Source organism: Cupressus sempervirens, chromosome 5, assembly GCF_028749045.1.
Source record: "Cupressus sempervirens isolate cs-2001-9-10 chromosome 5, ASM2874904v1, whole genome shotgun sequence".
NCBI lineage: Eukaryota > Viridiplantae > Streptophyta > Pinopsida > Cupressales > Cupressaceae > Cupressus > Cupressus sempervirens.
This window is the reverse complement of record NC_143122.1, coordinates 679766318-679777678: the sequence shown is the minus strand read 5'-3', so window position 1 is coordinate 679777678 and position 11361 is coordinate 679766318. Positions and strand designations below refer to the sequence as shown.

The window sequence follows — 11361 nt, the reverse complement described above, 5'->3', positions numbered from 1 at the left end:
TTAAAAAAGAAGATAATTATTCAGAGAAAAATGCACTTGACTGCAATTTTCAACACCATAAGTCACCGGATCTGGTTAGAGAAACAACTAATTCAGATCTAAGCCTAATGCAACTAGTCCTGTTGCTGCTGAGAAACAACCTTTAGCAGTTGATCTTTTTGCTTCTCTAAAAATGGGTAAATTCTCTGATACTCCAAAATAGCCCTAATGAGGTCCCTGAAGGAGAACTCAGGCCAGAGAGTAGGAGTAGCATAGAGCAAAGAAAATGAAGTCTGCCAGAGGAAAAAATTGCTAAGCCTGGTTTCGCCAGAAGTCCTAATCAAAAGCTCTGGCTCTGGACAATCAGATGTATAAAGATACCTTTCAATGTCCTCTGCCCTAATCTCCTTTACGCCCAAATCCCCGCCATTAATAACTCCTTCAACAGCCTGGACAATCTCCTGCGAGCCAGTGTAAGGAGCACAGATATTCAGAACGGCCTTATCATTATTCCTAGAGAAAGCCATGGCTCTTTCTGCAGATTCTCTCACATTCTGAGGAAAAAGGCTCAAATCTCCAATAATTTGAACCCTAATTCCATATTTATTAACCATGCTCTCCTTTTCAATGAGCAGCTCCAGTTTCTCCTGCATCAAATTCATAAGCGTCTCAACTTCCTCCTTTGACCGCCTGAAATTTTCAATACTAAAAGCATAAACACTCACAAATTTTATCCCCAAATCATAACAGTCCCTCAGGGTATGCATCAGACTGGTATACCCAAATTCGTGCCCTTTCAATTTCTTCACATTTCTTTTCGTCGCGTATCTCCTGTTTCCGTCCATTATGATCGCAACATGATTCGGAACAGAGCCCGCGGAAACGATCCATATTACAAATCGTCTGAAAATTTGGTAGATCGAATTTGCAAGAAAGGCAGCCGTCTCCTGAAAGCATGAATTACTGAAAGATTTGATGGCTGAATATGCTGCCATTTTTGGGATCTGCAGTAATTTCTGAGCATAAAGAGGAAAATATATAGATCTGTGGGATCAAAATTGTGGGCGTAGGGCACATTGGAGACTTTTCAATCTACTGCTTGGCTGCTTGGCGTCCTTTTTTCTGCCGTCCAGACATAAAATAATGTTGGTATGGTGAAGAGTAAATGGTGTTTCAATGAGAAAATGGACTAATTTAACATTTCCACCAACAATTTCGCTCCGCATAATAACCGCCATAGATATTTTTCATTCTGAGCCAGGGCTTGGGTTGCATACAGTACTATTTCATTTTACAAGGAAAACAACTGAAGTGTGTTAAGTTAAATTGCAAGATGATCAAACTTAGTTATTTCTCACACTAAAATATACTTAATGTATACTTAATGAGAATGAATTCAATTCACTTTTTTCTTGGTTGGTGAAATTTTGGTATAAGCCCCGGGGCGCTGCCAGCATGTCAAAACAGTAATTCTTCATTCCTATGAGGTGCACGTTCATGTAAGTTTTTGATGAATAGTCCTTTTCAATTAATAAAATTTACTAAGATTACAATTCACAAAAAAGGGCGGGGGGATACAGGATCACTTCGCGAATGAGTTCAATCGACCGAAGCCGAAGCAAACAACATGGCCGCAGCCAGCAACTATAAACTATTCATAAAAAAAAAAAATATTTAGAACAACCTCATGCTGCCAAGGCAATACCAACAGAGGGAGGAGGATCATCTTTATTAGGAAATCCCCACGCATCAGTGGGATTGTGAGGCGGACTAAGAACAGTCCAGCCGTCAGCAGCATCCGCAGGATCTGGGGTAGTTGCAGTCTCCGCATCCTTCTTGTCTGGCCGCAGAGGAGAAATCGCCAAAGCCAGCCGGAGAAACTTGCCAGAGTGCGCCCGTCCAGGGGGAGGAGCCGGAGACCAGCCAGAAGCCCGCCTAGGGGGGGGGGGGGGGGGAGCCGGAGACCAACCAGAACTACCACGTGGTGGGGAAGCGGAGCGACGCCTCCAACCGCTATGACCACCGCTGGGAGAGCGGTGGCGGGGACCCTGGGAGCGCGGCGTGTGCAAATGACGGCCAGAGGACTGGCGTCTGGATCAGAACCCGCGAGATGAGAAGGCATCAGCCGAGGCATCCGGAGGCACTCTGGCAATGGTACAAGGAGCATTGCCCCAGTGGTTTAACAATTCTTGTAAGTGGGCAACCTCCAGGGAAACTTTATTAGCTTGCACCTGTATCTGCATAATGACATTGTTACAAATGCATGCCTTAGTGTACATTGCAATGTTAACATCCAAAAAACTGTGAGTGAATAAAACTGCATTCCTATCTTTCCATAGAGAAAACAAAATTTTCATCCTGAAAGTATGCCAAATCTGGGAAAACTTCCGAGGAAATCTGGGGAAATCACCCAGCAGGATCATGTGCCATGAAAAAGGTTCGGGCCTGAAAGGCTTGAAAAAATCATGGATCCAGTGCCAATAGTTCTGAGCACGTTTGCAAAACCAAAAAATATGCAAAAAAGACTCAGGTTGGCCACAGAAGGGGCATCTGGGATCAAGAACCCCAATGTGCTTGAGCCGAGGCCCCAGAGGAAGACCTTGGAAAGCAAGGCACTAAGCAAAGTGAGCAATCTTAAGTTCTGTAATGGCACTCTAAATGGTGTCGAACTGTTTTCTCCATTGAGAAAGCGAAGAATGCAAATGCCACTGTTGATTAAACGTGTCCACCATCGGAAGGTGGGGCGAAAGCCATCTGTATCCCATATTGGGCTTATAATTGGTAAATGGAGTGGCAGGAAACCACTTCCAATCATACCACCAAGGTCGAACAGACTGAATCCCCACTTTATGAAGTAAGTGCACAGGGATGGAAGACAACAGAAGCTCATAAGTTTGGCGATCGGCACGTACATGGCGGTATTGAACTTGCATATCCTCCCAAGACCTGAAATTCATGGTGACTCTTGAAAAAATATGTACTATCCTCCCTTGATTTGAACTTTGACTTGCAGAAATTTAACTTAAGGAATATTGTCAAACACTTTGTATGCAAACTCATAAAGCTGATTTCCTCAATAAATTGCTTTCCAATGAGTAGATTTACGAACAACTATGAAGTGACATTAAAATGCATAATACACATCATAACATTTTCACAAACACTTGGCACACATTCAATAGTATATGAAAAATCTGGAAACTCTTTCAATCTGCTAATAAAGGGTGATTTTTAAATGTAGATGTGCACTTACAGCTGCCTTAAAGGCTGCAACAACCATTCAGACTTGTATTCAACAATTATTATGCAAAATATCAAAATTTGACAGAAGAAACCTGGAATTAGTTGCCGTAGTATTTTGCAGATGTAGTCGGCCAGCCCTCCAAACTTCTAATCAGCTGGAAAAACAAGTAAACTTGATACCAACACTGTTCACGCCGTACTGTAGCAAATTATTGTTCATGCCGACTGTAGCAAAATACTGTTCATGCGGCACTATAGCAATAACTAACTTCAGATTTGCACCTCAAACCCTTGTAAATTTCTTTATGCAAACGCCCCAAATGAAACCCAGTGTGTTTCCTGAAGTGAAAACACCCTTGATCCTCCTGACTGTGTCTTCCAACAGCGAAGAGAATGTTAGCAAAGAGGGATTCCGTCCTCCAAGCCCGATAATCAGATATCCAACAACATAACATTAATCTTCATCCAAGCATACAAAAAAAAGCTCTTCCATTTCTTTTATAGTGTTCTCACAAGAGCTCAATCTTTCGTTTTCTCAATGTGGGATAAAACATAACTCCCTTTATGTACCTTATGTCTCCAATGTGTTATAAAAATAAAAGGGAACTCTTTTAATTTGAATATTTCCCACAAACTATAGTCTATGCATTAATAAAATTAAATATTTAAATTTAACTTTATAAAATGGCTTTATCAATGCATAACAAATCTTATCAATGATAAATAAGTCTTCCTGTCGATTTTAAACAATTACCATCGACATACCACTGTGATTGAATGTCCGGCCATGTCCAAGATGACTTACTATAAATAGTAAGTATGCCCAAAGTTGCCTCAGAACCCCTCAGAAAGACCTGCAACTAAAACTGTCTAGGCCAAATGGCCTCTAAGCCCCTTTCATGTCCTAGTTAGCCTATGGGACTGTGGGGAAATAGGCTAACGACAACATCATGCTATGAATGCTAGAAAGGGGACATTACAAAATATCCTTAGTAGTGCGAATGCCACGTTTATAGAAACGCAGAGCACTGGCACCTTGAGTCTTGGCAAGAGGAATACCCTGAAAGGCAAACAGCGGAGACCACCAAATGTTCTGTTGATTTAAGGACAACCCATTGCGGAACTCATTACCAGCCCAACGAAGCCAAGGTTTAACAGCTTCCCAGGCTTTCCAGATGCTCTTTATAATGAAAGAGCCCTGTATGACCACTGGTTCTCGCATAGTGAGAAGGGTCTGAAAACCAATTCCCTTCCACGCCGGTCTGTTAGCAGGGAAGCCTGAAGAGATGCAATGCCTGACAAGAATTTTCTAGGCTTCATCTCCAGAAATAGCTCTGATAATCCATTTAGCACAGAGGGCAAGGCCCTGCTTCCGAGTGGAAAGCAGGCCGAGACCCCCAATTTCCCTTGGGAGACAACATAAATCCCAAGCAACTCTGTGAAAACCATGATGGTCAGAACCAGAGGCCCAAAGAAAATCTCTGAGCAAACGTTCTAATTTGAGATATGAAGCTTTGGAGGGAGCCCAACAAGAAGAATAAAACACATGGGTGGCAGCCAAAATCTTAGAACAAATCTGGAATTTACCAGCAAGAGAATGCGGCTTAGTGATCCAATAATCAAGCTTTTTGGTAATCTTTGTAAGCACAGCATTCCAAAGTTCCACAGGGGAAGCCTGGAAAGCAAAGGGAATGCCAAGAAAGTAGAAAATTTCTCCATGAGTAACCCATTTTCATTGGAATTGGCTGAGCCAAGGTGGAGGTGGCAAAAAAGACTGTCGGTAATAGAGCGTTTTATGCCATTGAATGACAGAGCCAGAGGCTTGACAAAAAGTGTCAAGACAATTTAAAGCATTTTTGATGTTTTCTTCATCTTCAAGAAGAGTGAGAAAAGAATTATCAGTAAAATGTCCATTGACTAACTGGGAGGAAGAATCAGGCAAGGAAATGCCACGGACGAGCCCAGAAGACACAGAGTGAGCAAGTAAATAACCAAAACCTTCGGCAGCAAGGACATAAAGCGCTGGAGCTAACGGACAACCTTGTCTGATGGAACGAAAAAGTCCAAAAGCTTCAGATTGCAAATTATTGATGGTGATGCAAGCATTAGCGTCACCAAAGAGCATCTCGACGGACTGAAGGAAATTGGGACCAAAACCCAGAGCCTGAAGCATAGCCAAAATGAAAGGCCATTCAATGCGATCATAGACTTTAGCAAAATCTATCTTTAAAAAGATAGCCTGCTGCTTGGACTTACGAGCCCATTCCATACCTTCCCAGTCAGCAATGGTGTTGTCAAGAATATACCTGGATTTGATGAAGCCAGTTTGTTCAGGCCGCACAATTAGAGGAAGCATATGGTGGATTTTGAGAGAGAGCGCCTTAGCAATGATCTTATAAGACACATTCAGGAGGGTGATGGGCCTCCAGTTGCAGATGTCCTCAGGATCACTAGCTTTAGGTATGAATTTAATATTGCCTTTATTTATGATCACTCCTAAGCTTTTAGAATGGTATGCATCAAGATAGACTTTGTGCAGATCAGGACCAATTTGCTCCCAAAGATGTTTGTAAAATTCACAGGGAAATCCATCACACCCAGGGGATTTGTCATCCTCCATGGAGTAAGCTGCCTCTTTAAGGTCTCGGAGGGAAAGAAGTTGCTCATAGAAAGCGCGTTGCTCAACCGCGAGGCGGTTTGGAGTAACAGTAATACACTTTCTGAGAGCCTCCTCTTGAATAACCGAATGACCCTACGAAGTAAAAACGTTCTCATAGTGAAGAACAAAAGCTTGCAGGATGTCTGACAGACTGGAAAGAACATTAGTTCCCTGTTTTATCTTTTTAATCCCAATATTGGTATGACGGGCTCGGAGAGCCTGGAAGAACTCCTTCGAGGCTTTGTCGCCAACCTCCAACCAGTGGAGATAGGCTTTGATTTGAGCTCCTCGGGCAGCATAGTTATCAGCAATTTTCTTTTCATGGCGAAGCTTGGCAAGCTGAAGTTGTAGATCCACATCAAAGGGGTTGAAGGTGAGCGCTTCAGAGGCTTTTTTGAGGGAAAGGGTGTTGGCTTCATAAGATCGTTTTCTGAAAATTGCCAACTGACGCCCGCAGATGCGCAAAAAATGAGCCGTTATGTTAATGGCATCATTCCACCATTGAATCCAACCTCGATGGGAATGTGGACGTGGTTCCAAATTCTAGACACGTTGTATGTGGGAGATAGTGGAGGCATGCAATAGCACAGACGTGTTGAGGAAGAATTGAGACTTAACCACTTTGGGGACAACTGTTTGCCAAGAAATGCCAAAATAAATGGGATAGTGGTCTGACAACGTCACATCTGTCAGGGGAATGATAGGTAGATCACGATCTTCAGAAAAATAAAAAAAAGATTGCGCCGAGATCATAGCACGATCAAGACGTTTCAATATGCGGTCAGGACTGGCTCAAAAATTGGACCAAGTGTGCCAAGCCCCATTATCATGACGACGGCTAGTATTGGGATCAAAGAGGCCCAATTTATGACGCATGTAAAACTAGGCTTCTCTTTCCCCAGCTGTCCAACGGAAAGGCAGAATGCAATCTTTGTTAGAGGCCACTTCAACCATATTAAAGTCCCCACACAGGACCCAAGTAGCTGGTGGTAGGTTGTCAGCAAGCCAAACCCACATTTGCACCCTTTCCACAGCATCATTGGAGGCATAAACATTAATGACTCCAAAAGAATGATTGTTGGTGGAAAGCAAAAGCCAAATAATACGGTGTGTGGGGTCAGAACAGTGCAAAATAATAGCAGAATGAAGGCGAGGTGACAGGAGAGTAACTACACCACCTTGGCCAGCTTCATGCTGAGAAGAAAACATGACGCTATCCTGCCAAATGACGCGGCATGCAACAGAAAGCATGAAACCAGAAATCTTAACTTCTTGCAGGCAAACAAAATCTAAATTCCCAAGTCTATGACGGTTATCTCGGACATAGAATTTTCTGGGGAGGTCTATAAGCCCTCGAACATTCCAAGAGAGGAAGTTCATGAAAACTCTTCCATATCATCCTCGTCCTCGAGAGAGGAGTAACTATTCTGCAAAAAGGTAGAAACCGGGTGAAAGTCAGACGGGAAATCCTCTGGACTTATAGCCTGCCGTTTGACCCCTGATATCTCCGCACATCCAGGAGGACTGTGAGAACGCCTTGTTTCTGGTGGTACTATGGAAGAGACTGCAAGAGGAGAACGAGCCCCAACCAAGGACGAGGTCCTAGCGGCTGCCTTAATCCCTTGCGAGCCAGCAGGGTTTGAAACCTGTGGAACCGAAACCGGTGTAACAAAAGCCACTGGCGTCTCCACGCTAGCAGGCGCTGACACTTCGATGGAAGCAGGAGGAATCGTGGTTACGACCACATAGGATGTCTTGGGGGCCAAAGGATTCAAGGCAGGCTTGCTTTTATGCCCAACAGTAACCCATTCTTCTTTTTTTCCTTCGACCTGCTTGACAGGCATTGCTTTAGGTTGGGGTTTGACACTAGGCGTGGCCAAAGAGCAGTCCTTGATCTTGTGTTCCGCAGACTGGCACCTATAACAGGTGTTAGGTAGGTTCAAGTAAAGCACCTTCTGTGCGAAGTTTGAGCACCAATCTGGATTTCCACCGAATCCTTGAGATCTTTAGAAAGATCAACTTTAATGCAAACATGCCGCTGAGGGCGAGCATTAAAAAATTTCTCTGGCTCTTTGGTAACAACTTTGCCAAGGGCTTGGGCAATAGACTCAATAAAAGGCCAGTAGGGCAAGGGTAGACCCGGGAATTCAACCCAAACAGGAACCCTAAGCTTTTTATTGTCCGAGACAAAGAAGTCTCAGGACCATTTCTGAAAAACAAGCAGAGAGGAACGCACAGACCAAGGGCCGTTGGTAAAAATTGCGTCACCTTGCGACGGGTTAGCGAAGCGAAATAAAAAAAACCTTTGGTAAGGTTTTGCACAGCGTCAAGGCGGACGCCATGAGGAGTCCAGCTTTTGTTAACCCATTCTTTGAGCATAGCTTCAGGGGGGGTCCTACCAACAAATTACCCTATAAAGGTATGTTGTTCTAACCAGTCACATGCAGCATCAAATTCTTGCAAAGGAAGGACAATATCAAGATTACCTCGTGGAAAACCTTCGAGACAAACTTGCACGGGCGTTTGTTCGGTGGCGGCGCCATGGCAGTTCGAAGCAGCAGCATGAACACCAGAAACAACTGGTTCACCGCTGGCCGGAGCCATTATGTCCTAACCATGTAAGTTTCATGTCTTATTAACTTTTAAAAAATACTCAAATAAATTTCAAAAAAGAAGAGTTAAAACAATATTATTTAGTGAATATAATTTCATATTGATAAAAGATTTTTTTTTAAAAATATCATTCATTTATAAATAAAAATGAATATTTATTAAAATTTTAGACAAATTATTGAAAAATATAGTTCTAAAATATCTTAAATATATCTTTAAGAAAAAAAGATAGTCATGTAGTGATTAGGACGAATAAATTTCGTATGGAGGAAAACCATTACTTATAAAGTTGTCAATAAGTACATATTTGTAAGCATTTTTAACTAACTATTTATATGATTTTAAATGAGTATATGCGATCTTAAATATTTATGAATATCTATTTGTAACAATTATCATAGTCTCATTTCAATTCAATTAATAAATATTAAAGACTAAATAAGACTATAAAAAAACAAAATATGTATTATAACAAGACAAAAGTACATTACTATCAGAGACATATCTTTTAGAAAATTATATTAAAAAGTTATGTATACGAACATAACATTATTATAATATTGTTATGGTTTTATATGATTATATTTACATCAACACAATTAAAAGACAAATCATTATTCAAGTACACATATTATAATATTATTTTAATATCGTCACATTAATTTATCAAAACCAATGATAAACATAGTGAACATATGCTAGATGATGCCCTTATAGAACAATTTTAGAATAAGAATGATAAAGTGTTTCTCTTCATTTTCTATGGTTAACATAATTTGTTTTTTTTTTGCTTGAACTATCATTTTAATGAGAATTGTTGTAATATTCTCGATAATTTGTGAGGCTTTATTTTATAGTTAGTAGAGAACTTTTAAATCATTGTCTCCACATCATCAATATGTTAAAAAGTAAAGTCCACAAACCACAATTGAGAAAGCTGCGGAGTTAGGGGTGTGAATCAGGTGTTAGCAAATATAATTAAATCAAAACTTATAAAATTGATCACCAACAATTAAAACAATAAAGCACAACAAAAAGAAATCATGCACCATTTCAGACTAATCTTGTTTACTTGGGAAACTCTTGATCAGAAGGAAAACACTGGTGGGGATGACACTCATAGAATAATGTATTAATATATAAGTTCTCTGCGAAAGATACGATCCTATTAGGAGTCAAATATAGTTCATTTAGTACATCAATCCCCATTAAAGAATATGTCATTGTTAGGAGGCCTTGAACCCTTGTTAGAAAGTTCTAACCTAGTTAAAGGCTGATGAGAACAAGTACACCAACTCTCCAAACGCTCTAACAAAAATAAAAGATAGATCTTTTAGCATAACATATCCAATAAGCATGAATTGGTTGATCTACAACTTGCCAAAATAATTCCTATAAATTTCACTAGGAATTAGGTTCCACTCTTAGGTCTCTTTATAAGTGTTAGTTAACAATTTTTTCCTTTGAGAGAGGTAGACTAAACTTAGAGAAAATATTAGATTAACACCAAATCTTTGAGTTCTCAAGAAAATAATACGCAACTCTCTTTTTAACATTGTTTCTCAATATTATAAGGTGCAACTACTAAATTGAAAAGATATTCATTAATTCTTCTTTTTGAGGGAAAACCTTCCCATGAGTATTTTTCTAGAAAATACTTAATAGATTATAACAATCAATTCATCAATATGAAAAGAATGTGCAGATTGAAAAACCATTCAAATTTAATAACAATAATCATCATCATCATTATCTATTAAATATGAAAGCTAATTATGACTTCCACTTTCTTCCCTCAATTTCTTCTAATTTCAAAATAAGATTTCATCTGTGATAAGTAAAGAAAAACTTTCACATGTAATTCATCTCCACAGGAAAATAAATCATAGCTAAATAGACAATAGTATCCATCCCAGAAAGCCCAAATTATAAAACTAGCATAATTTTATTTTCCTTATCACCAAAATCTTACTTAGAATTCAAAGCATATATACTAATAAATTATTTTTTGACTTGTATCTATCGAGAGTTGACCCTTTTTCATAGCTAGTTATTACATATATATCCTTTTCAGGGTTGGATAAAACCATGATCCAAAATTACCCTGCTAGGGGTTAATAATTTTTATTTACTTAACTATGCTAATTATTTTAAGCACGATAAAGCAAAGAAACTAAAATATGGCAATCTTTGCCAACTAGACAGTTCTAGGTGTCACAAGATCCTATAGTTTCTCCATAGAAACAACAACAATTTTGCTTGATTGCCAACTCTCATATGCAATGGTGAAGGCATATATAACTAATTGATGTGGCAGATCCAAAGATGCTATTATCTACTTCCAGATTTCTTTTTCCTCATGAAGCTCAACGATCTTTGCTTCATGCATATCCAGGCACTTTTGATTAATTATCAACATGGCTTCCACATGAGCTATGTTGGAAAAATCTTTCTTTGTTGACATTTTCTTTTCTTTCACCTCTAGGAACTTCTTCTACATTTCTTTGACAATCTCTTCAGTGGCAACGTCTAGATCTTTGCCTTCTTTAGCCCATTATTTATGAAACCATTTCAGATCACCTTGGATGATGTCATCAATGTCATCAAGCCCATTGAGTAGATCCTTGATTTCTAAAATTCCTTGTGCGATAGCTTTATTTCTCTATTCGATGCAATCCTTGATCACATAGAGGGTTTTTTCATGTAAACTTGTCACAAACCATGCTCCTGCACTTCATTCATCTATGAAACCTGTCCGACCCAGTTAGCCTTTTCTTTTTCATGAACATTGACATTTGATTCAATCTTCCTAATCATATTGGCAGTTTCCTTCCTGGCTTCGTTTAGAAGATTTATCTATGCCACTT

General features: G+C 39.8%; 1 protein-coding gene across 2 annotated transcripts; it reads right to left on the bottom strand.

Annotated features, from left to right (window-relative positions):
- Positions 1 to 1221, bottom strand: LOC149557770 (dehydrodolichyl diphosphate synthase CPT3-like). Of its 2 annotated transcripts, XM_089832277.1 has the most exons (2): positions 705 to 1221; positions 1 to 626 (listed from the first exon to the last, which is right to left on the bottom strand). In XM_089832277.1, exons 1-2 carry the CDS (start codon positions 972 to 974, stop codon positions 114 to 116), a joined length of 783 nt encoding a protein of 260 aa, XP_089688403.1. In that variant the 5' UTR covers positions 975 to 1221; the 3' UTR covers positions 1 to 113. The 2 variants fall into 2 exon arrangements, with proteins under 2 accessions (XP_089688403.1, XP_089688402.1); XM_089832276.1 differs by having other exon boundaries at positions 1 to 1215.
- Positions 1222 to 11361: the final 10140 nt, after the last annotated feature.

Bases quoted from the DNA above. Each gene is read 5' to 3' on its own strand.
- LOC149557770 (XM_089832276.1), bottom strand. From the start codon at position 974: ATGGCAGCATATTCAGCCATCAAATCTTTCAGTAATTCATGCTTTCAG.